This window comes from Mobula hypostoma, chromosome 5 (assembly GCF_963921235.1).
Source record: "Mobula hypostoma chromosome 5, sMobHyp1.1, whole genome shotgun sequence".
Taxonomy (NCBI): Eukaryota; Metazoa; Chordata; class Chondrichthyes; order Myliobatiformes; family Myliobatidae; genus Mobula; species Mobula hypostoma.
This window is the reverse complement of record NC_086101.1, coordinates 108,825,195-108,851,162: the sequence shown is the minus strand read 5'-3', so window position 1 is coordinate 108,851,162 and position 25,968 is coordinate 108,825,195. Positions and strand designations below refer to the sequence as shown.

General features: G+C 46.9%; 1 protein-coding gene across 1 annotated transcript in view; it reads right to left on the bottom strand.

Moving 5' to 3' along the window:
- Nucleotides 1-466: 466 nt before the first annotated feature.
- Nucleotides 467-25,968, bottom strand: part of LOC134346250 (polyunsaturated fatty acid 5-lipoxygenase-like) — a 47,519-nt gene continuing 22,017 nt past the window's right edge. Inside the window, exons 8-14 of the mRNA XM_063047575.1 lie at nt 22,550-22,753; nt 16,659-16,745; nt 10,793-10,962; nt 6,197-6,318; nt 3,625-3,725; nt 2,038-2,208; nt 467-646 (exon numbers count right to left, since the gene is read on the bottom strand). Of these exons, the coding sequence (XP_062903645.1) occupies nt 467-646; nt 2,038-2,208; nt 3,625-3,725; nt 6,197-6,318; nt 10,793-10,962; nt 16,659-16,745; nt 22,550-22,753 (1,035 nt within the window). The remainder of the gene's footprint in view (nt 647-2,037; nt 2,209-3,624; nt 3,726-6,196; nt 6,319-10,792; nt 10,963-16,658; nt 16,746-22,549; nt 22,754-25,968) is intronic.

Genomic DNA, 25,968 nt, shown 5'->3' with positions numbered 1-25,968 from the left:
CCAATTCAATAGCTGCAAGTTGCTGTGCAAGTAGAGAGGGTGGTGGAGAAGGCGTACGGTACGTTTGCCTTTATTGGTCAGTGCACTGTGTACAAGAGTATAATTTGCATTGTAGTAAAGTTCGGTTAGTTCACACTCAGATTATTGTGAGCAGTTCCGATTGCCCCGTTACCCCGTTCCTGCGAGGGTTTGGAGGCTATGGAGAGGGTGCAGAAGGGGTTCATTGGATGAGGATTCTGTCTCGACGAGGAACCGTCGCTGGCAATCGGAAAGTAGGGGACTTGGCATTCATTGAATAGGAGATGCAGGCGTCAAGTCTGCCTCATCCAGGTCAGAGAGAGGAAGGTAGGAAGGAAGAAGTGGGTCGGTTTGGCAATAAGCGCTGTAGAAGTTTGCAGCTTGAATTCTCATCTGACCCCAAAGCATAAAGCCCAGAGGAACCAATGGCCAGCGGTGGGATGGGCCTTCACATCGCCACACTGTTCTCGATGACACTCGGAATAAGGTACGTATACTTCAGCTCAAGGCCCTCGTTGCGCTTCTTTATCTCATTCTCGATTTTCATGAGTGCTTCCTGGAACTTCTCCATGCATTCCTTAGCTCTCTGTTCAATGAAGCGTTGTTCCATGTACGTACCCAACTTCGTCTGCGGGAAAGAGAGAGATTTATTCCTGATGGATGGGGGTAGTAATCAGTCTGGAAGGATAGAGGACACACGCGGCAACGCATTTACACAAACAAACAAACAAGCACACACACACACACACACACACACACTCACACACTCACACACACACTCACACACACACACACACACAAACTCACAAAAACACACTCACACACACACTCACACACTCACACAAGCACACTCACACACACACGAACTCACACAAACACACTCACACAAGCACACTCACACTCACACACAGACACTCGCACTCACACAAACATACTCTCACACACACAAACACACTCACGCACACTCACTCACACCCACACACACACCCACACACACTCATACTCACACACACGCTCACACAAATACACACACACACTCACACTCACACAAACACACTCATACACACACGCTGTCTCTCACACACACACACACATACGCACACACTCACACAAGCATACTCACACTCACACACAGACACTCGCACTCACACAAACATACTCTCACACACACAAACACACTCACACACACTCACTCACACTCACACACACACACATACACACACACACGGACAGTATTCCTGACCCTCCCTCTCCATTTCCCCCATGGGTGCGATGGACACTGATCTCTCCCCTGTAGCCTGGTAGCTGTTTCCTTCACCACACAACTGATGTGAATAAAAATCCCGCTGACACTTCCCTTGCTATTCCATACGGTGGAGCTGTTCTCGGGACACGTGGTGTTTACAATGGCAACATTGCTGAAGTATGGGTAGCCTTGGCTTGGCTCACTACAACTGAGGCAAGTCAGGTCTCCCTCCACGCAGATCGCGTTCCATATTTTTCTGCATTAGTAAAACGGAGTGCGGCAACACACCCTTCAGATCAACTGGTCCATGCCAACTAACGCGCCCATCTAAGCTAATCTCATTTCCTCATGTTCCTCTAAAACTTTCCTGTCCATGGGCCTGTCCTGATGTCCCTTAACCATTTATTGTTCCTGCCTCAACCACATCATCCGACAGCTTGTTCCACACCCTCTGAGCAGAAGATGTCCCGAAGCTCTGTCCGTACTTTTTCCCCTCTCACCTTAAACCTTTGCCTTGTCTTTAGTTTCCTTTCCCTGGGAGCAAGACTGTAACCTATCTGTTCCCCTCATGATCTTACACAGCTCCATATGGTCACCCATCAGTCTCCAGCACTCCCGGAATAAAGTCTTAACCTGCCCAACCTCTCCTTATAACTCAAGAGACTCAGTCTCTTTATCATACCCTCCAATTTAACGACATAATGTAATTGAAACGCATCATCTCAGAGTTGGCGTCTAGGTGTCTTATGGTCCTTTGGTGTTATACTACTTACTTCGGAGGGAGATGGTTGACTGAGCAGATGGATGGTTGCAAGCACCAGCACCGAGGCACTTTTCATCGGCAAAGTGCTTAAGATGTCTTCCTCAGTGACTTTCCCCTTTTCTGTGGGCGCTGGTTTCTGCATGGTGGAAGGATTGTTTCGGACCCAGGATCCCCAGTCAAACTGTGAAATAAGTCAGGTGTGATATACAATGCTTACTCTTACTTGAGCTTTTGCTGTACCACGGTCTCGCAACAGCAGCATGGTGCACAGAACACGATAGCGTAGCACGGGCCCTTCGGCGCACATTCAGCATACAGATTGTAATTGATTGTATTGTATTTCTCTGTTCTACTGTGAAACTCACAATAAAAATTTTCAGAATTTTAACCGTTGAATTACTTTGAAAAGTGTCTTTCAGAATCTCATACACTATCATTATGACACATCTCAGCCTCCGTTACTCCTAAGATCCATCTGTTCCTCCGCACTACTAAGTGTCCTCCACGAACCTTGTATTTTGTCTTCAATCGATCCTTCCAAAGTGAATCACTTCATACATTTCTGGATTAAATTCCATCTGCCTCTTTTCAGCTAAGGTCTGTATTCTGTCAATGTCCTTTACAACCCTTGACAATCTTCTACACTAGCCACAACTCCACCAATCTTCGTGTCATCATACCAGAAATATTTGATTGGGAACCACCTGAAATATTTGGCTCAACAGGATAACCTTAGGAGCTTGGATTGAGCTAGAAATGGGGAAGGATATCCAAGGGTCATTTAAATTGCTTCCCATACGAATCCTGTCTAGCTACGGCAGAATGTAATGCGTTTGGAATTGTGAAACCAAAGATTACATTAGTTCTTGCAAAGAACAGTTAGAAACTAGTAATAAAATCATCGTCAGCCACACTATTGGCTAGCAGAGCATTATGGACTGAATGGCCTTATTTGGGGTATGCTACGATTCATGATAACATGTTGGGATCAGAGAAGAGAGCTCCTGTGCATCCCATAATTCCGATTGCTTTGATTGAGCAGGGAATGACGTTTTAGTGAGGGAAAGAACTGCTGGGAGCAAACAGCTGAGAGACATCCTCTCCCCTATAATCCCTTCTTCTCACAGCCCATCTCTTCTCTCTTGATAGCTACCTCTCCTTATTTCTTTTCCACTGTGATTGACTTCTCCAACCCTTTACCTTTTATCTATCTGCTCCCAGCTTCTCAATTCATCTCTCCTCTCTCTCTCCCAGTCACCTATCCTCACCTGTCTCCTGGCACATTGTACTATTTTCCCTTCCCCCACCATCTAATTCCGGTCTCTGTCAGCTTCCTTTCCCGTCCTGATTAAAGGACTCGGCCTGAAATGTTGACTGTTTATTCCCCTTGGTGGATGCACCTGACCTGTGAGTTCCTGCAGCTATTTGTGTGTGTTACTGAGTAATATCCAGCTCAGAGTGAATTCGTAACGGGCTGAAAATTGTGTTCAGTCACCACACACTGCTCGGAATGTTTCTGTTTGGATGAGGTCAGTTTCTAAGCAGTCATGCTCAACTTGATGCAATGGAGTGTTAATTCAGTGAAAGCTGAGCTGACCTGTCCGGCATTCACTGCAGAGTGCTGGGCAGAACAACTGAATATGACCATGGTCAGGTACTTGATGAGATCGTCCTTGGTGGAGAATGACGTGGGGAAACCTAAAGAGAGAATATTGATGTTACACGGGCGTTGAGAGCGGATCAAGAGCAGGACACAGACACGTCGGTAGCATTGAAAGAAGTGTGTTTATTAATAGTTGCAAGGCAGGCCGGAGAGTGAGGGTTAGTGCTCACGTGGACTTGAACATTGGACAACAAACCAGGGGACCTGGACCCGGAGCTTGGTCATGGAGCCTGGACTTGGAGACGGAGCCTTTACTTCGACACGGACAAGGAGCCTGGACTAGGACTCGGACACAGAGCCTGGACTGGGACTCGAACACGGAGCCGGGATTCGGACTCGGACACGGAGCCGGGACTCGGACTTGTAATGACAACATCAAACAACGACAAGTAAATCGTATCTTGACTCTGAATAGCGGCAAATGGCCTGCAATCCTCAGCTGGACACAAGACGACAAAACCAGACAACGACAGATAATTCGTATCTTGGCTCGGAGTAACGGCAAACGGCCAGCAATTCTCAACTGGCCACAAAGACGACAGATTTCCCAAAGCAACCCCAGGCACCGAAGCAACTTGGAGTCCACTGTTCTCGGCGGCCCGGAACGTGCATTGCAGCACTGGCTGAGGGGTGACAGTCCAGAGCTGAGTAGATGTAAGCCGGAGTTTTTATGCTGCCGGTTCGGATGAGAATCAGGTGCCTTAATCAAGGAGCCCGGTAGAACACGGGGAAAAGGAAATTAACTGAAATGAGGAGTCAACGGACCGGACCGTGACTATTGAAGCCATCAGTGAAATTAATGGGAAACAAACAATCACTCAGCACAGAGTACGCAATATGTGGACATGAGTGCGTCACCTCACGGTCGTGTCCCACCAGTAATCATTCCTCTGCTTGTCAAAGTGTTCGGGGAGTGGCGGTTTTCACTTTGCTCTGTCCATGTCCCTGTGTTTCAAGGACTACTAAACAAACATTAACCAAAGTCCTCCATCTTTATCAGTCTAGAAAATGACACCAAGCCTCACCTCATATTGTGAGCAGTTTTGAACCATTTATCTGAGAAAGGGTGTGCTAGCATTGGAAAGAGACCAAAGGTGGTTGGAGAAAATGATCCCAGGAATGCAAGGGTTCACGTATGAGGAGCGTTTGATTGCTCTGGGCCTGAACCTGCTGGAGTTGGGGTTGGGGGCTAGATAGAAAAGACATGGAGAATATGTTTCCTAAATTGGGGGAATCTAGAATCAAAGGACAGTGGCTCAGAACAAGATGTCCCTTTCGAACAGAGAATACGGGGGATTTCTTGAGTCAGAGGGTGGTGAATCAGTGGAATACATTGCCACAGACAGATGTGGAGGCAAGTCATTGGGTTCATTTAAAACAGAGATTGATCAAATCTTGATTAGTAAGGGCGTCAAATGCTATGAGAAGGCAGGAGAATGGGTTTGCGAGGAATAATAAATCAGCTGCAATGCAATGGTGGAGCAGACTCAGTGGACTGAACGGATTAATTCTGATCCCGTGACTTCTAATGTCAGAGTCATCCAGGCACACAGAACAGAAATAGGCCGTTCAGCCCAGCTAGTGGATGATATCCAATATTCCCATCAAAGTCAGTGCCATTTGCCTTCATTTATCCCTCTAAACTATTCCTATCCATACGAACTTGTCCAATTGCTTTTTAAAGGTTATCACTGCACCTACTTCAACCACTCTGTCTGTCATCTCATTACACACTCGGGGCAAAGACGTTGCCCCTCGGGTCGCTCTTAAATCTTTCCCCTTTCATCTTAAACCGATGTCCTCTAGTTCTAGCTCTCCCACCCTGTGAAAACGACTGCACAAATACCACTTTACACCTTTAGACGGCTCTATAAGTTCTCCCATCATTCAAAAATCTAAGTAAATATATGTCAACATATTCATTTCCTTGCGGGCAATCACAAAAATTACAAAGAAACACATTCTATTATGTATCAATAAAAAAGACGCAACTTGTTCAACTTCTCATAACTCAGTCCCTCAAGGACAGGCAACGTCTCTGCATTCTCCTCTGCATTCTTCCTAGATTAACGGCATCTTTCGTATTGCAGGACGAGCAAAACTGTACACAATATTCCCAAAGCACCTCGCCAAAGTCTTGTAAAACTGTAATATAACATCCCACCAACTCCTCTGAACTTCTGGTCCTGACAGGACAGCACTCAGAACCTTGGCTTCCTGCATCGAGCACTGACTCACAAACTACGTACTCCCAACTCCACCAGAACCCTGCTCCCTCCATCTGTGTCAGAATCCACCAGTTCCGCGAGGGCCTCACCAGTCACCCGAGGGTCAGTATTCAGAGTCCCAGGACGCAATAACAATCCGAGGTCCGTGTGCTGCCCCTAATCAGTGAACCGACAGTAGGGCCAGATCAGAAGACACACGACACATAATTTATTAAATCAAGAGGGGTGAAGACAGTGCACAGTGATAGGGAGATCATTCGAATAATTGAAAGTGGAACCTGAGGATTGCTTCGCCAAGAATCCTTCAGTGAAGATTTCCTTTGCCCATTCTTGAATTTCCTCATCCTCTTGGACGGATGCATCGCTGTCGTAGTAAATGTCAACGATATTTGCCACGAACCTTTGAGAGAAGGAGAGCAAACTGCTGGAGACTGAGGAGAAACCGGGGCCGCACTGGTTTAACACCAGAAAACAGACAAACAATAATGGAAAGAGGGATGTGAGTGAGGGCATAGTGAAAGGAGCGATTTAGGGAGCGTGGGACAGAGGGAAGTAGACAATGAATGGACTGAAAGAGGGGGAAGGGTGGAAGAGGGAGGAAGGGAGTGGGGATGAGAGTGATGGAGTGGGAGAGATTGAGAGTGGGACGGAGGAAGTCTGCGAGGACAAATGGGGAAGTGGTCGGGTAGGGTGGTCGATTTGCTGGTAGCGCAGGTTAGGACATCACCTTCCTGGGATTGAAAGGCAGGTGACATTCAGAGGGTGAATTTCCCCCCAGAGGGAGGCATGGAACTGCGTGGAGAGAGCTGAAGGGTAGTGCAGAGAGTTTCAGGTTAATTGCAAAATCACTGACATCTTTGCCCAAATCAGAGCAGACGACATTTACAAGGATTTTACAGTGAATAGGAAGACCTTGGTTATAGGAAAAGGTTGAACTGGTTCGGACTTTATTTCTGAACCAGAGGAAAATGAGGGAAGATTTGATAGAGGAATACAAAATTTGAGAGTCAGAGCTAGAATTAATGGAAACAGGTTTGTTTTTCCACTGAGGGTTGCGATTAGAAACAGAGGTCATGGGTTAAAGGTGAAATATTTAAAGGGAATCTGAGAGGGAACTTCTTCACTTAGAGGACAGTGTGAGTGGGCAATAAGCCGCTCGTGACGTGGTGAATGTCGGCTTGATTGCAATAGTTTTGAGAGAAATTTGGACAGGGGCATGGATGGGAGGGACATAGAGGGCTAGTATCCAGGTGCATTTCGATGAGATGAGACAGAAGATCAAGGCAGAATGGACTAGATGGGCCAAAGGTCCTCTCTGCTGCAATACTCTAACTTGATAACAGAGCTCCCAGCACTGATGCCAGAAGAACACCAGTTCTGCATCACACACTCCCACCGTTCACATCTACCCGCACATGTCTTCATCTTTTGCAGCAGCTTACCACGAGAGGGCTTGGTCGATGTTTTTGTGAACCCCACGTAGGTAAGGAGATCTGACCTGCTGGCTGGTGAAGGGTTTTGAGTGCAGGATAAGAGGTAGCTGAGAACAGCAGCACAGTTTGCGTGGGTGAGAGGTGTTATCCCAGAAGTACAGCCAGCTGCTGAGTGAAAATTCCCTAGCCGTCATCACTGCATTAATAAACACATTACAAAGAAGGGCAGAATAGGCTTCCTGGCCCTTCACATTGAAGGGAAGAAACTATGGGAGCTTTGTGAGGGGTAATGGGGGTGGGGGGGGTGCAAGTCTACAGCTACCCGAAAGATGTAACACGATGGTAAAGAAGGTCCGGTAGACTTGCAACCCTGGTGATGTTCTGCTGATCAAAATGATATGCAGCTGCAACCTGACTTGAAAGTTTTTATATTGAGTGTCAAGTGGTGAAACTGTGGAATTCATCGCCACAGACAGTTGGGAAGGCCACGTCATTGGATTCTGATTAATTCAGCCATCGGTTAATCGAGGCAGCTGTTTATTTCTTGAAGAACAAAAACTAATAGAGAAAATAGCCAGGTTCCCTTCATTTATTTGGAACACATAACTGGGACGGGAGGCTGTTACCAAACAACTTCTATCATATCTGTCGCGTGGAATTTTCTGACCATTAGACACTCGACCGTACTTAGAGCAAATGATTTTTAAATAGCGTTAGATGTTTGTGTTTCTGTTCAACAAGCAATGGATTTTGTTACTGACGGTTGGTGAGAAATAATCAGTAAGTCAATTCAGAATTGTGTTGCTCTCTGCGATTTCACTTCTTCAACCAGTTATGTACTGCGAAAAGAATTGAAATGGATTGACAATCACCTTGAAGGTTACAATAAAAATGAAGATTTATGGGATAAAATAGTCGACAACATTGTTTGAAGGAAGTTTAGTGTCTGCACTAGGTGTTTGCGCTGAATTTAATCAACCACAGTCAATCAAAAGATTGTGGCAGCTTACAGATACACTGGATGAATTCCACCATCGAAAACAATCAGGAACTAACACACAAGTTTATAATACCGTAATGTTCTAATTTGTTCTGTGTTTCATTTACATATATAATTGGTTAGTTACATAGAAGTTTATCTTTATCTACTTTTTTGACTATTTCTATGAAACAGCTGCTTAATTGGGCCAAAATGTACTGTTCCCGATGTGCTCCAATTAACCAGAATATACTCTATTTAAAGCAGAGATTGATTGGTTCTTGATTAGTCAGGGTGTCAGTCATACAGGGAGAAGGTAGAAGAATGTGATTGACAGGGAACATAAATCAGCGTTGATGGAATGGCCTAATGCTGCTCCTATTTTATAGTCTTATCTTCTTATGGGCACCCTTCTATTGTGGTCAGCACAGAGATGACGGCTGAAGGGTCTGTTTCTGAGCTGTACTGTTTGATGCTCCAACCTCTGGCACCACCCTCCTCCTCCCTGTTGTTAAACACCATTTACAGTAACTCTACAGAGGCACTGTGGTAGAATGGCTGCCTGCCCGCACCAGGGAGCTCCTGGTAAGTGGTCCCAGCATCTCCGGTGTGGAGCGCTCCAGTTATGATCAGTTATAGTGATGGAAGCTGTGACACTGGCGCCCAGTGGAATGACAAACAATCTCCCAGATGTAATAGTGGCCAGAGGACCTAGGGTAACGGAGGAACTGAAGGAAATTCACATTAGGCAGAAAATGGTGTTGGGGAGACTCATGGGACTGAAGGCTGATAAATCCCTGGGGCCTGATGGTCTGCATCCCAGGGTACTTAAGGAGGTGGCTTTAGAAATCGTGGACGCATTGGTAATCATTCTCCAATGTTCTATAGATTCAGGATCAGTTCCTAAGGATTGGAGGGTAGCTAAAGTTATCCCACCTTTTAAGAAAGGAGAGAGAGAGAAAACAGGGAACTATAGACCAGTTAGCCTGACATCACTGGTGGGGAAGATGCTAGAATCAATTATAAATGAATAAAATAGCAGCACATTTGGATAGCAGTAACAGGATTGGTCTGAGTCAGCATGGATTTACGAAGGGGAAATTGTGCTTGACTGATCTTCTAGAATTTTTTGAGGATGTAACTGTGAAAATGGACAAAGGAGAGCCAGTAGATGTAGTGTGCCTGGACTTTCAGAAAAGGTCCCACATAGGAGATTACTGGGCAAAATTAGACCACATGGTATTGGGGGTAGGGTACTGACATGGATCGAAAATTGGTTGGCAGACAGGAAACAAAGAGTAGGGATTGACGGGTCCCTTTCACAATGGCAGGCAGTGACTAGTGGGGTACCTCTAGGCTCGGTGCTGGGACTGCAGCTATTTACAATATACAATAATGATTTAGATGAAGGGATTAAAAGTAACATTAGCAAATTTGCAGATGACACAAAGCTGGGTGGCAGTGTGAAATGTGAGGAGGATGTTATATGAATGCAGGGTGAATTGGACAGGTTGGGTGAGTGGGCAGATGCATGGTAGATGCAGTTTAATGTGGATAAATGTGAGGTTATTCACTTTGGTGGCAAGAACAGGAAGGCAGATTACTATCTGAACAGTGTCAAGTTAGGAAAAGGGGAAGTACAACGAGATCTAGGTATCCTTGTTCATCGGTCACTGAAAGTAAGCATGCAGGTACAGCAGGCAGTGAAGAAAGCTAATGGCATGTTGGGCTTCATAACAAGCGGAATTGAGTATAGGAGCAAAGTCGTACTTCTGCAGTTATACAGGGTCCTGCTGAGACCACACCTGGAGTATTGCGTGCAGATTTGGTCTCCAAATTTGAGAAAGGACATTCTTGCTATTGAGGGAGTGCAGCGTAGTTTCACGAGGTTAATTCCCGGGATGGCGGGACTATCATATGTTGAAAGGTTGGAGCGACTGGGCTAGTATACACTGTAATTTAGAAGGATGAGAGGGGATCTGATTGAAACGTATAAGATTGTTAAGGGATTGGACACTCTAGAGGAAGGAAATATGTTCCCGATGTTGGGGGTGCCCAGAACCAGAGGCCACAGTTTAAGAATAAGGGGTAGGCCATTTAGAACGGAGTTGAGGTAAAGCTTTTTCACCCAGAGAGTTGAGAATCTGTAGAATGTTCCGCCTCAGCGGGCAGTGGAGGCCAGTTATCTGGATGCTTTCAAGAAAGAGTTAGATAGAGCTCTTAAAGATAGTGGAGTCAAGGGACATGGGAAGAAGGCAGGAAAAGGGTACTGAATGTGAATGATCAGCCATGATCACAGTGAATGGGGGAGCTGGCTTGTAGGGCCGAATGGCCTACTCCTGCACCCATTGTCTATTGTCTATTGACCTGTGTTCCATCCCTGTGAGGGATTTACTGTCCAGTGCTGTGTAAAATGGGAGAAATATTGGAGCGGGAGAACACTTAGCGATAGATTCTCTCACTTGTTGATGGCGTGCCAGATCTTCAGAGCGTCATCTCTGTAATAGTAGTTGGGGATCTTTTTCACTCTTCGAGAGGCCAAATTGTCCGGAAGGCACAGAGATGAGTAGGTCGTGTTCGCCAGAGCCCGCTGCAGAATCATCAATTTGGCCGTCTCTCCCGTAGAAAAAGCCTGGAATGACAGATCAGAGGTTTGACCTGGCATGATACTGGGAGGGGAATGAGTCAGCCAGGAACCAAAGTAGCTGAAATCCAGAGTAACCCACAGCATCTATGGAGGGGGATAAACAATATCAGGCCGACACCCTTCATCAGAACGGGAAAGGAAGTGGGAAGAATGCAGAATAAGATTGGGTGAGGTGAATGACTACTAGATGGCAGGTGACAGGTGAGACCAGGTGATGGCCTTCTTATTCTGGTTTCTTGCCCATTAGTTTCCAGTGCCGATTAAGTGTCTTTGCCTGAAATGTCGAATATTTATCCCCCTCCATAGATGCTCTGCCTGGTCTCCTGAGTCCCTCCAGCATTTTGTGTGGGTTGCTCTGGATTTCCACCATCTGAAGAATCTCCTATGCAGCTGAAGACCTACTGCCCATATCTGTGAAGAATACAACAGGAACTCTCCGGGAGCTCCCTTTGAACACATGCGGAACACAGTACCTCGTAGCAGACACCGGGAGACCTGCTACCGGATCCCACTCATTCCCCTACCACCACCTGCAAGACACTGAGCAGTGGGAGTGCGAAGAAGCATTTTCTAAACATGGCCCCTGGGAGACGTCGTGAATGAGGGGACAGTAATTGGATTTTCAGAAATTCTATGTCGAAATCTGTCGATTTTGATGGTATCAGAAATTAAGTGTGGATCAGGACAGGCTGCTTTCCAGCAAAGGTGTACTTGGTAGGTGGGAGACCTTCAAAAGTGAAATTTTGAGAGTACGAAGCTTATATGCCTGTCAGAATAAATGGGAAATATAACAAGTGTAGGGAACCTTGGTTTTGAAGAGGTACTGAGGCCCCGGTTAAGAAACAAAAGGAGGTGCATTGCAGATATTGGCAAGTAGGAACAAATGAGGTGCTTATGGGGTATAGGAAATACAGAGAACACTTAAGAAAGAAATCAGGAGAGCTAATAGAAGGCAGTGGATTGCGTTACCAGGCAAGGTGAAGGAGAATCCTAAAGGATTCTACAGATATGTACAGAGCAGAAGGATTGCAAGGGACAAAATTGGTCCTGTGGAAGATCAGTATGGTTATCCACGTGTGGATGAAAAAGATATGAGGGAGATCTTAAATAATATTTTTGCATCTGTGTCTACTCAGGAGACAGACACAGAGCTTGTATAAGTGAAGCAAAGCGACATCAGCTCCCTGGACTGTATGCAGATTGCAGGTGTTCGGATAGACGTGGACTGAGAAAGGATAGTCAGCGTGACTTTGTGCATGGTAAGTCATCTCTAACCAATCTTGTAGAGTTTTTCGAGGAAACTACCAGGGAAGTCAATGCAGGTAAGGCAGTGGATGTTGTCTACACGGACATTAGCAAGGCATTTGACAAGGTCCCACATGTAGGCTTGTCAAAAAGGTTCAGTCGCTCGGCATTCAAGATGAGATATTAAATTGGATTAGACATCGGCTTTGTGGCAAAAGCCGGAGAGTGGAAGTAGATGGTTGCCTTTCTGACTGGAGGTCTGTGACTAGTGGAGTACCGTGGGGATCGGTGCTGGGTCCTTTGTTATTTGTCACTTATATCAATGATCTGAATGATAATGTGGTAAACTGGATCAGCAAATTTGCAGATGGCACCAAGATTGGGGGTGTAGTGAACAGCGAGGAAGACAATCAAAGCTTGAGGTGAGACCTGGACCAGCTGGAAAAATGTGCTGAAAATGGCAGATGGGATTTAATACAGACAAGTGTGAGGTGTTGCATGTCGGTAGGACCAACCAGTGAAGGGCTTACACAATGAACGGTCGGGCACTGAGGAGCGTGACAGAACAAAGGGATCTGCCAATATAAGTCCATTATTCATTGAAAGTGGTGTCACAAGTAGGTAGAGTCGTAAAGAAAGCTTTTGGCACATTGGCCTTCATCAATCAAGGTACTGAGTTTTGGAGATTGGGTGTTATGATGAAGTCGTATAAGACGTTGTGTAGGCCTCCTTTGGCGTACTGTGTGCAGATTCGGTCGCCTACCTACAGGAAATAAAGTTGAAAGAGCACAGAGAACATTTATAAGGATGTTGCTGGGTCTGGAAAACTGAGCTATAAGGAAACATTTAATAAGTGAGCAGCACACACACAATGCTGGAGGAATTCAGCAGGCCAGGCAACATCTACAGAAAAGAGTAAAGTTGACGTTTCGCCCAAAAGACTTCAAGATGGGAGTAAGGAGTGAATGGTCTCAGCCTGAAATGTGGACTGTACTCTTTTCCATAGATGTGGCCTGGTCTGCTGAGTTCCTTCAGCATTTTGTGTGTGTTGCTTGAACTTCCGGTACTCGCAGATTTTCTCTTTTTTGTGATTGAAAAGGTTAGAACTTTATTCCTTAGAACGTCGAAGATTGAAAGGAGGATTTGGTGGAGGTATCCAAAATTATTAGGGGTATAGATAGAGCAAATGCAAGCAGGCTTTTTCCACTGAGGTTGGGTGTGACTCCAACCAGAGGTCGTGGGTGAAAGGTGAAAAATTTAAGGGGAAAAAGAGGGTAAACATCTTCACTCAGAGGGTTATGAGAGCGTGGAAGGAGCTGCCAGCAGAAATCGTGCACATGAGCTTCATCTAAAAGTTTTAGCGAAGTTTCATTTGGTACACGGATGGTCGGGGTACGAGCAGCTATGGTCCTGGGGCAGGTCGATGGGAGTAGGCAGCTTAAATGCTTTTGGTACAGATTAAATGGGCCGAAGGGCCTGTTTCTGTGCTGTACTTTTCCATGAACCTGTGGCAGGTTTTCCGGCGTATCAATTGTCAACTCCAGCCACGCTTGATTTCACTTTTTGAACATGTAATACAGTGGCGTAACTTTCTCCAGTCAGCGAGTGAGATTACAGGGAGCTGGAAGTACACGAGAAGACCAGATCCCAGATCTGGACTCAGTCCTCCCCACATTCCCAAACCCTGGTGATCCCAACCAGGGTCACCTACACTATTGCCACACAATCCAGGACCCCGACGTGGTCACTTTGCTGATTTGAGCACACACTGTGAGTCAGAGATGCCGAAGAACTTGTATGGGAATTTGGGAAGTCCGATAAGCTCACAAGTTACACGGGAGAGAACTGATGGTGGTGATGGTGTCATGGCTACAGGATGGTGAGGGTCAGTGTGTGACCGGGTAGGGTAAAATCAAACAGTCTTGTTAGCTCATGTGTAGGGCACACAAAAGGAGAATATGGGGGTGTTGGTATGTGATTGCACAGGAGGGCCAAGGATCCGGGCGGGGAGGGTGGGTGGGGGGAACACTTGTCTGCAATCTGGAAGGTGGAACCACATGTAGATAGACTGGTGGAGAAGGCAGATTGTCATGGTCCGGATCAGGTTTCCTTTAAATTTACTTTCTGGTGTTACGATCCGGACCGTTGACTCCCTGTTTTCCTTTGGTTCCCTGTTTTCCCGTGTCCCTCCGGCTTGGTGATTGGAGGCAATTTACTCTCGGCTGAACCGGCAGTTTATAAGTCTCGGCTTTCAGCCGTTCAGTGTGAGAGTGTTAACGAAGTCATCGAAAATAGTTGCGAGCCAATGTCATCTGGCCGGAGCCAACTAAGTTCTTGCCGGAGCAAGCTTGCTCTCCGCCCGAAGCAAGTGCCAGCAAGCCGCCTTCCCTTGCCAGAGCAAGTCAGTCAAAGTTAACCCGCCGGGGTTACTCAAGAGCTCGCCGCTGCTTGGAGTATACTTGGGGCCAAGTTATAGTACCGTCCATCATTGTGTGGTCTCCATATCCATGTCCTGCGTCTAAAAGGGGTCCTGGTCCTGTACCCTAGAAGGGTCCTGACCCTGTGTCAAGTAGAGTCCTGACTCCGTCCTGTGTCTAAGGAGGATTCCTGGCTCAGTGTTTGTCCTGTGTCTGAGTCTGTCCCGTGAATAAAAGGAGTTCCTGGCTCACCCTGGCGGTTCCGAGTATCGAGCCCTGGCCCTGACGGTTCCGAGTATCGAGCCCTGGCCCTGGCGGTTCCAAGTATCGAGCCCTGGCCCTGACGGTTCCGAGTATCGAGCCCTGGCCCTGGCGGTTGCAAGTATCGAGCCCTGGCCCTGGCAGTTCCAAGTATCGAGTCCATGTTGGATACAGAGTTCCATGTCCCGTCCCTAAGCCCAAGTCTGTGTTCCTGTCCCTGCTCCTAGTCTGTATCCTGTCCACGTGCCTTGTCGTGTAGCCTAGCCACGTCTTGTCTTCGCCTGGATCTGGCATCCGAGCCCGAGTTAAGACCCAGATTCCGGGTCCCTGTCCAGTCTCTGGCTCGGAGTCCTTGCCCAGGTTCCTAGTTCCCGGTTCCAAGTTCCCAGTTCCTTGACCTGGTCCCACTTTCCTAGTCTTAGCCTCAGCACAGTCCCTGTGTCCCAGCCTTAGTCCAGGGCCTGTTCCTTATCCATTACACTATTGCCCGCTTCTGCTTTGCTCTCCTTACAACGACCAATAAGCTCAATTTAGTTTGCCTCACATTGTGTTTTTGCGTCTTGCATTTGGGTCCGCTACCAGCGCCCCCATTGTGACACAGAGGGAAAACATGTTTTCATTAGACAGAACACATGAACACAGGAGCAGGGAGGTAGATCGTGTGGAGTTCTGGTCAGCTCAGTATACTGAACTGAAGAGCTAGCTGAGAGATTCCCGAGGACGTTGCCTCGGATGGAGGGACTGAGCTATGAGGAGAGAAGGGAGATTTGGCCCTGTTTTCCCCAGAATGGAGGAGGCCGAGGAAGGCCATGGAGAGGTTTGAGGGCAGAGACAGGCTCAGTGAACTTCTCTCGGTGGTTATTGCATCTAAGACCAAAGGCCAAGCATTAACTTCAGGGGTGAAATGGTTCAGGGGTTGCAAGGAACATTGTTTTTAACCCAGAAGGAGGCTGGAATCTGGAACACAGTGCCAGGGTGGGTGGTGGAGGCAAAGACGATCACAGTGTTTAAGAAATATCCGGAGGCAGTGATAAAAGACCACAGACTAAGTCCTGGTCAAGGGAATTAGTGTGGGTCAGGATGAGCATAGTGGGAGGAAAGGCCTGTTTCAGAGCTGCAGTGCTCTATAACCACAGACCACGTATTGTCAGCGGGATTAGTATGGGTTGGCATGTCGAGGTGAGATGAAGAACCTATTTCTCTGCTGTAGTGCTCCATGGCTGTGCTGTCAATGTGATTAGTGTGGGTCAGTATGGTCGTGGTGGGCCGAGTGGCCTGTTTCTGTGGTGCGCGATTGTGTGACTTTGAACCCTCAAGATTCAAGATTGTTTAGTGTCATTTCCAACACTCAAGTACAAAGGAGAACAAAATAATTGTTACTCCAGATCCGATGCAGGACAAAAACACGCAATAAGATAAAGAACACAATAATGAAAGCACACGATAAACATAAATATATAAGATAGCTTATGTACTGCACACAGATTGACTGCATGTCCGTAGAATGACGCTGGGCACAGGAGTGTCTGTACATAAGGTGACTGACAGTCCAGTACATCAGTCTCCGGGGTGGTGGATCGACGCTCACAGTGGCAGAAGTAGTGATGGTGGGGTTGTGGAGGGGTGGGTTAGTGGTTGCAGATGTCAGTCAGCTTCACTACTTGAGGAAAGTAATTGCCTTTGACTCTGGTAGTCCTGGTGTGGAAGCTACAAAAAAATTACTTTCAATTAAAAAATGTATTGAAATAAGATGCTCACCTGATCAAAGATCCCACCGTCTGAGATCAGGAGAGCTCTTGCTTCGGTGTTGATGTGTAAAGTGAATTTCAGGTGAGGCATCAGAAGCTGTAATGTTAAAGGTTTGAGCACATTTGGAGTAACTTTAAACAAGATAAAGACACAAGCAATGTCATCGGCCGTTTCTGCTGCACGTTGAGAGGCTGCAAGTCTGCCCCATAATTCAAGCAACACTCACAAAATGCTGGTGAACGCAGCAGGCCAGACAGCATCTATAGGAAGAGGTGCAGTCGACGTTTCGGGCCGAGACCCTTCGTCAGGACTGACTGAAAGAAGAGATAGTAAGAGATTTGAAAGTCGGAGGGGGAGTGGTTAGATCGGAAAAGCTAGGAGAAGACAGGAGGGGGAGGGATGGAGCTAAAAGCTGGAAAGTTGATTGGCAAAAGGGATATAAGGCTGGAGAAGGGAGAGGATCATGGAACGGGAGGCGTAGGGAGAAAGCAAGGGGGACGGGTGCCCAGAGGAAGATGGAGAGCAGGCAAGGAGTTATAGTGAGAGGGACAGTGGGCGAAAAAAGAGAGAGCAAGAAAGGGGGAAAATAGATAGATAGATAGATAGATAGATAGATAGATAGATAGATAGATAGATAGATAGATAGATAGATAGATAGATAGATAGATAGATAGATAGATAGATAGATAGATAGATAGATAGATAGATAGATAGATAGATAGATAGATAGATAGATAGATAGATAGATAGATAGATAGATAGATAGATAGATAGATAGATAGAGAAAGAAAGAAAGAAAGAAAGAAAGAAAGGGAGGAAGGGAGGAAGGAAGAAAGGGGTAAGAAGCGGAGAAGGGGCATTAACGGAAGTTAGAGAAATCAGAGTACATGCCATCAGGTTGGAGGCTACCCAGACTGAATATAACGTGTTGTTCCTCCAGCCTGAGTGTGGCTTCATCTTGGCAGTAGAGGAGACCGCGGATATACATATCACAATGGGAATGCGACGTGGATTTAAAATGAGTGGCCACTGGGAGATCCTGTTTTCTCTGGCGGACAGAGCATAGGTGTTCAGCGAAACGGTCTCCCAGCCTGAGTCGGGTCTCGCGAATATATAGAAGGCCACACCGGGAGCACTGGACACAGTATACCACATCAGTCGACTCACAGGCGAAGTGTCGCCTCACCTGGAAGTCTTGGGCCCTGAGTGGTGGTGAGAAAGGAAGTGTAAGGGCATGTCTAGCACTTGTTCCGCTTACAAGGATAAGTGCCGGGAGGGAGATCAGTGGGAAGGGATGGGGGGCGATGGACATAGAAACATAGAAACATAGAAAATAGGTGCAGCAGTAGGCCATTCGGCCCTTAGAGCCTGCACCGCCATTTATTATGATCATGGCTGATCATCCAACTCAGAACCCCACCCCAGCCTTCCCTCCATACCCCCGATCCCCGTAGCCACAAGGGCCATATCTAACTCCCTCTTAAATATAGCCAATGAACTGGCCTCAACTGTTTCCTGTGGCAGAGAATTCCACAGATTCACCACTCTCTGTGTGAAGAAGTTTTTTCCTAATCTCGGTCCTAAAAGGCTTCCCCTTTATCCTCAAACTGTGACCCCTCGTTCTGGACTTCCCCAACGTCGGGAACAATCTTCCTGCATCTAGCCTGTCCAATCCCTTTAGGAATTTATACGTTTCAATCAGATCCCCCCTCAATCTTCTAAATTCCAACGAGTATAAGCCTAGTTCATCCAGTCTTTCTTCATATGAAAGTCCTGCCATCCCAGGAATCAATCTGGTGAACCTTCTTTGTACTCCTTCTATGGCAAGGATGTCTTTCCTCAGATTAGGGGACCAAAACTGCACACAATACTCCAGGTGTGGTCTCACCAAGGCCTTGTACAACTGCAGTAGTACTTCCCTGCTCCTGTACTCGAATCCTCTCGCTATAAATACCAGCGTACCATTCGCCTTTTTCACCGCCTGCTGTACCTGCATGCCCACTTTCAATGACTGGTGTATAATGACACCCAGGTCTCGTTGCACCTCCCCTTTTCCTAATCGGCCACCATTCAGATAATAATCTGTTTTCCTATTTTTGCCACCAAAGTGGATAACTTCACATTTATCCACATTAAATTGCATCTGCCATGAATTTGCCCACTCACCCAACCTATCTAAGTCACTCTGCATCCTCTTAGCATCCTCCTCACAGCTAACACTGCCACCCAGCTCCGTGTCATCCGCAAACTTGGAGATGCTGCATTTAATTCCCTCATCCAAGTCATTAATATATATTGTAAACAACTGGGGTCCCAGCACTGAGCCTTGCGGTACCCCACTAGTCACCGCCTGCCATTCTGAAAAGGTCCCGTTTATTCCCACTCTTTGCTTCCTGTCTGCTAACCAATTCTCTATCCACATCAATACCTTACCCTCAATACCGTGTGCTTTAAATTTGCACACCAATCTCCTGTGTGGGACCTTGTCAAAAGCCTTTTGAAAATCCAACTATACCACATCCACTGGTTCTCCCCTATCCACTCCACTAGTTACATTCTCAAAAAATTCTATGAGATTTGTCAGACATGATTTTCCTTTCACAAATCCATGCTGACTTTGTCCGATGATTTCACCGCTTTCCAAATGTGCTGTTATCACATCTTTGATAACTGACTCCAGCAGTTTCCCCACCACCCAGCTCCGTGTCATCCGCAAACTTGGAGATGCTGCACTTAATTCCCTCATCCAAGTCATTAATATATATTGTAAACAACTGGGGTCCCAGCACTGAGCCTTGCGGTACCCCACTAGTCACCGCCTGCCATTCTGAAAAGGTCCCGTTTATTCCCACTCTTTGCTTCCTGTCTGCTAACCAATTCTCTATCCACATCAATACCTTACCCTCAATACCGTGTGCTTTAAATTTGCACACCAATCTCCTGTGTGGGACCTTGTCAAAAGCCTTTTGAAAATCCAACTATACCACATCCACTGGTTCTCCCCTATCCACTCCACTAGTTACATTCTCAAAAAATTCTATGAGATTTGTCAGACATGATTTTCCTTTCACAAATCCATGCTGACTTTGTCCGATGATTTCACCGCTTTCCAAATGTGCTGTTATCACATCTTTGATAACTGACTCCAGCAGTTTCCCCACCACCCAGCTCCGTGTCATCCGCAAACTTGGAGATGCTGCATTTAATTCCCTCATCCAAGTCATTAATATATATTGTAAACAACTGGGGTCCCAGCACTGAGCCTTGCGGTACCCCACTAGTCACCGCCTGCCATTCTGAAAAGGTCCCGTTTATTCCCACTCTTTGCTTCCTGTCTGCTAACCAATTCTCTATCCACATCAATACCTTACCCTCAATACCGTGTGCTTTAAATTTGCACACCAATCTCCTGTGTGGGACCTTGTCAAAAGCCTTTTGAAAATCCAACTATACCACATCCACTGGTTCTCCCCTATCCACTCCACTAGTTACATTCTCAAAAAATTCTATGAGATTTGTCAGACATGATTTTCCTTTCACAAATCCATGCTGACTTTGTCCGATGATTTCACCGCTTTCCAAATGTGCTGTTATCACATCTTTGATAACTGACTCCAGCAGTTTCCCCACCACCGACGTTAGGCTAACCGGTCTATAATTCCCCGGTTTCTCTCTCCCTCCTTTTTTAAAAAGTGGGGTTACATCAGCCACCCTGCAATCCTCAGGAACCAGTCCAGAATCTAACGAGTTTTGAAAATTATCACTAATGCATCCACTATTTCTTGGGCTACTTCCTTAAGCACTCTGGGATGCAGACCATCTGGCCCTGGGGATTTATCTGGATTTAATCCCTTTAATTTACCTAACACCACTTCCCTACTAACATGTATTTCGCTCAGTTCCTCCATCTCACTGGACCCTCTGTCCCCTACTATTTCCGGAAGATTATTTATGTCCTCCTTAGTGAAGACAGAACAAAAGTAATTATTCAATTGGTCTGCCATGTCCTTGCTCCCCAAAATCAATTCACCTGTTTCTGTCTGCAGGGGACCTACATTTGTCTTTACCAGTCTTTTCCTTTTTACATATCTATAAAAGCTTTTACAGTCCGTTTTTATGTTCCCTGCCAGTTTTCTCTCATAATCTTTTTTCCCCTTCCTAATTAAGCCCTTTGTCCTCCTCTGCTGAACTCTGAATTTCTCCCAGTCCTCAGGTGAGCCACTTTTTCTGGCTAATTTGTATGCTTCTTCTTTGGAATTGATACTATCCCTAATTTCCCTTGTCAGCCACGGGTGCACTACCTTCCTTGATTTATTCTTTTGCCAAACTGGGATGAACAATTGTTGTAGTTCATCCATGCAATCCTTAAATGCTTGCCATTGCATATCCACCGTCAATCCTTTAAGTTTCATTTGCCAGTCTATCTTAGCTAATTCACATCTCATACCTTCAAAGTTATCCCTCTTTAAGTTCAGAACTTTTGTTTCTGAATTAACTATGTCACTCTCCATCTTAATGAAGAATTCCACCATATTATGGTCACTCTTACCCAAGGGGCCTCTCACGACAAGATTGCTAATTAACCCTTCCTCATTGCTCAAAACCCAGTCCAGAATAGCCTGCTCTCTAGTTGGTTCCTCGACGAATGGACAAGGGAGTTGCACAGAGAGCGATCCCTGAAGAAGAGGGGGGGGGGGGGGAGAGATGTGCTTGGTGGTGGGATCCCGTTGGAGGTGGCGGAAGTTACGGAGAATTATATGTTGGACCCGCTGGTGGGGTGGTAGGTGAGGACAAGGGGAACCCTATTCCTAGTGGGGTGGGGGGAGGATGGGGTGAGAGCAGATGTGCGTGAAATGGGAGAGATGTGTATGAGAGCAGAGTTGATGGTGGAGGAAGGGAAGCCCCTTTCTTTAAAAAAGGAAGACATCTCCTTCGTCCTGGAATGAAAAGCCTCACCCTGAGAGCAGATGCGGCGGAGATGGAGAAATTGCGAGAAGCGGACGGCATTTTTGCAAGAGGCAGGGTGGGAAGAGGAATAGTCCAGGTAGCTGTGAGAGTCCGTAGGCTTATAGTAGACATCAGTAGATAAACTGTCTCCAAAGACAGAGATAGAAAGGTCAAGAAAGGGGAGGGAGGTACAGCTCGTCTCTGAGGTGTATCACTGGTTCTTATTGTAAACGTTAAAGCAGGAAGCAAACAGGATCTCCCGGTTGCCGCCCACTTCAACTCTGCTTCCCATTCCCATTCGGATATGTCCATACATGTCCTCTTCTACTGCAATAATGAAGCCAAACTCAGGTTGGAGGAGCAACAGCTCATATACCATCTGGGTAGTCTCCAGCTCCTGGGCATGAACATTGAATTCTCCAACTTCCGGTAATTCCCTTCCCCTCCCTTTCCCCAACCCAGTTTCTCTCTGCCCCCTCCTCCAGTTGCCTATCACCTCCCTCTTGGTCCCGCCTCCTTCTACTACCCATCGTGCTTTCCCCTATTCCTTCTACACCTTTCCTGCCTATCCCCTCCCTGCATTCCCTCCCCCACCCCTTGATCTTTCCCCTTACTGGTTTTTCACCTGGCACCTTCCTGCCTTCTCCTTCCCAACATCCCCCACCTTCTTTATAGGGTCCTTGCCCCTCCCTCTTCAGTCCTGACGAAGGGTCTCGGCCCGAAACGTAGACTGTTCGTTTCCACGGGTGCTGCCCGACCTGCTGAGTTCGTCCAACGTTTCCTGTTCCTGTGCTGTCCTCTTGCACATTCTAATCTCCACACGCAACAGAAAAACCACCATGGACACCTCTGTACGTGAGGGAGATCGAACTCTGGCTACTCTCGGCAATGCTTCTGACACCGGCAAGGCTCCCCTGTTCAGTACAATGCACCAGCAGTGCATCTGAAAGTACCTTAAAAACTGGGTGTGCGCTCGGAAGCTTCCGGAGGGTCGCGATGCAGAAGACTTCGGCAAACAGATGAGTGTTCAGCAAGTGTGAGACGAGCTGGTGGATCTGTGTGTCAGCGTGACGAACCCAGATCTTGGCCAGGAGCCAGTCGTATTTGCTGTCCGTCGGAAGAAAGATGGGGTTCTCTGGACCCGGCTCCTGTTTGATCTGTCAAACACACAATTTACAGACGATGCTTGCTGTGAGCCTGAAGGGCTTTGAAGGAGATTGATGGACAGGGGCAACTGAAACAGAGTAATGCACACAGACCGGAAACACAAGAGATGCTCAATAGATGCCACCGGACCTGCGGGATCCGTTCAGCGGTTTGTTGTGTTGTGCCTGATTTCCTGCATCTGTTGTTAACAGCTACCCAGGGCGGTGGTGAATCCCAGGGGACTGAGAAACTCAGGTCCCACGCTGCAGAGTTATGAACTATGTTGAGGTGGTCCGTCCCGAAAAGATGGAGGGAGAGAATTTTACACTCAAGGGGGCAGTTATCAGGAGGAAGTACAGTTTAAAGAACACTACAGTGGTTCAGTCCCAGAGTCTGATATACACCAGATTATTGAGAGGAAAGAGCTGAGAATGCTAGAGTCTGGATCAAGAGCTTAGAACATGGAGTATTCCCTGCCACACGCACCTCGTATCTCTGGTTTGGCAGAGGACCTTCCGGTACAGGGGCTTTGACCCGTAAAGTTGTGTTGACTTTTACACACTAAGATTGACTAAGATCAATCTAACGCTTCCCTCACAAAATCGCCCTCTATTTTTCGTTTATCCACTTGTCACCTTGGTGTCCTCTCTGGCCACAGGCAAGATACTGTTGGACTGGTGAGTAGCTAAGGTTGTTCCTATATTTTAGAAGGTAACCAGAGATAACCCTGGAAACTATATACCCCAATAGAGGCAGTCTCACGTCAGTGGTGGGGAAGTTATTGCAGAGAATCCTTAGGGTTTGGATGTATGAGCAATTGGAAAAGTGTGCCCTAATTAGGGACAGTCAGCTTGGCTTTGCGCAGGACGAGTGGTATCTTACTACCTGGATTGCATTTTTGACAAGGTGTCGAGGGTGGGTGATGAAGGTAGAGTGTGATGAAGGTTGTCTGCATGGCCTTTGACAAGGTTCCTCCTGAAAGGCTCATCCAGAAGATTGAGCTTCATGGTATCCACAGTGACTTGACTATTTGGAATCAGAATTGGCTTGTCCATAGAAGACAGAGCATAGAGATTGATCGGACAGTCAATGACTGGAACGCTGTGACTGGTGGTGCTTTGCAGGGATCCGTACAGGGATCTCTGCTGGTTTTATGTTTATAAGTCATCTGGATGTAAACGTAGCTGGGTAGGTTATTACGTTTGCAGATGATACGAAGATTGGTGTGTTGTAGATAGTGTGCAAGGCTGGCAAAGAATACGGCAGGATATAGATCACTTGCAGAGATGTGTGGAGAAAAGACAGATAGAGTACAACCTGGGTAAATGTGGAGTATTGCACTTTCCTAGTTCAAATGTGAAGAGACAGCACCATGTTAATATGAGTATTGTACAGAGGTGTTTTGGAGTCCGAATCCGTAACTCTCTGAAAGTGGCTGCACAGATTGTTAGGGTGGTAGAGATGTCTTAAGTCGAGATATGGAGCTCAAGAGTCAGAAGGTTACGTTGCAGGTTGGTAGTGTAGCACAATCACTCTACAGCACCAGCTTTCACTGCTTAGGGTTCGATCACCGTCACTGTCTATAAGGAGTCTGTATGTTCACCCCATGACCGTGTGTGTATCCTCCAGGTGCTTTGCTTTTCTCCCACATTCCAAAGACGCATTTCCAAAGATGTATGATCAGGGCTACTGAGTAGTGGCCATACTATGATGACAACAACTGCGGGTTGCCCGGCACAATCCTCACCGATTTGATTTAATGCATAAAGATGCGTTTCACTGTATGTTTGGAAGTACCCTTGACAAATAAGGCGAATCTTTGAAAGCTTTATAAAATTCTATATACATCCAGAGTACATAGAACATGGAGCTCTAGAACACACTACTGACCCTTTGGCCCACAATGTTATGCTAACCCTTTAACCAACTCGAAGACTCCCCCCTCCCATATAGCCTTTCCTTTTCCTTTCACCCATTCGTAGCTTTGGAGAGGGCACAGAAGAGATTTACGGTGATGCTGCATGGATTAGAGCTCATACACCATAAGAAGAGGTTGGGCAAAGTTAAATTGCTTTTCTATGCACTGTGGGGTTGAGGGAAGGCCCGATAAAGGTTTATAACCTTCCGAGAAGCGTCGATTGAGAAGACAGACAGTATCTTTCCACCAGGGTTGAAATGTTTAATCCAAGAAGGGATGAGAGAGTTTAAGTTCAAAGGGGAAGTACGGTTCAATATTTTTACAGAACGGTGGTCACCTGGAATACTCTGCGAGAGGTGATGGTGGGGTCAAGTATGACAGGGGCGTCTGAGGCTCTTGGATAGGCACATGGATGTACAGGAAATGAATATCTTGTGGGCAGAAGGGATTGGCTTGGTACGGCATTTGGTCGAGCTGATGGGAGTGGACAATTCCTCTTGAAACTTTCGAACAGCAATAATTCCCTTCACCGAAAGATTTGCTGTGCAAATTCCAATAACACGATGGGGCAGGCCATGAAGAAGGAAAGAGATATATCAGGGGTGGAAACTGCAGCGAGTAAGACTGAATGCTTCAGGCAAGTAGGGAAGAAGGAATTGCTCAGAAGGTCCAGTTTGCAGATCCTGAGGCAGGAGGCTCTAGTGATTGCGAGGGCTGAGGGTCATGAGGCTTTCTGCAAAATACCTGCTGGCGAAATTCGAGCGGCTTCTGTAAGAGGAGAAGTAGTATTGATGGGGTGGGGTTTGTAAGACCCGTGAGGGGGTGAGAAACGGGGTTGAGAGAAGTCAAGAGTGAGAGACGTGGGAGGGCGACAGGGTGGGTGGGGGCTATGAGAGGTGGGACATACTGTGAAAGACGAGGTGGGGTCTGAGAGACAAGAGTAGTGTGAAAGACTTGGGAGTGGGAATAAAAGACTGGGGTTATGTGAGAGACGGGGGTTGGGCGAGAGATGGGGTGTGTGTGACACAGAAGCGGGGGTTGATAGACTGGGGAGGGTGTTAGACGGGGGGGGTGTCATCGTTGGGGAACAGGTGATAACCGGAGGATTGACAGGCGGGGGCTGTGATAGCTGGGTGGGTGGGTGATGGACGTGGGTTGATAGATGAGGGCAGATGATGACGAGGGGTGTGTGCAAGACGGGGGTGGGGAGGGGGAGGGGATAGACACCAAGGGGGTGAGAGAGAGAGAGAGAGAGAGAGAGAGAGAGAGAGAGAGAGGGGGGAGATGGAGGTTGAGGGTGGTGGTAGA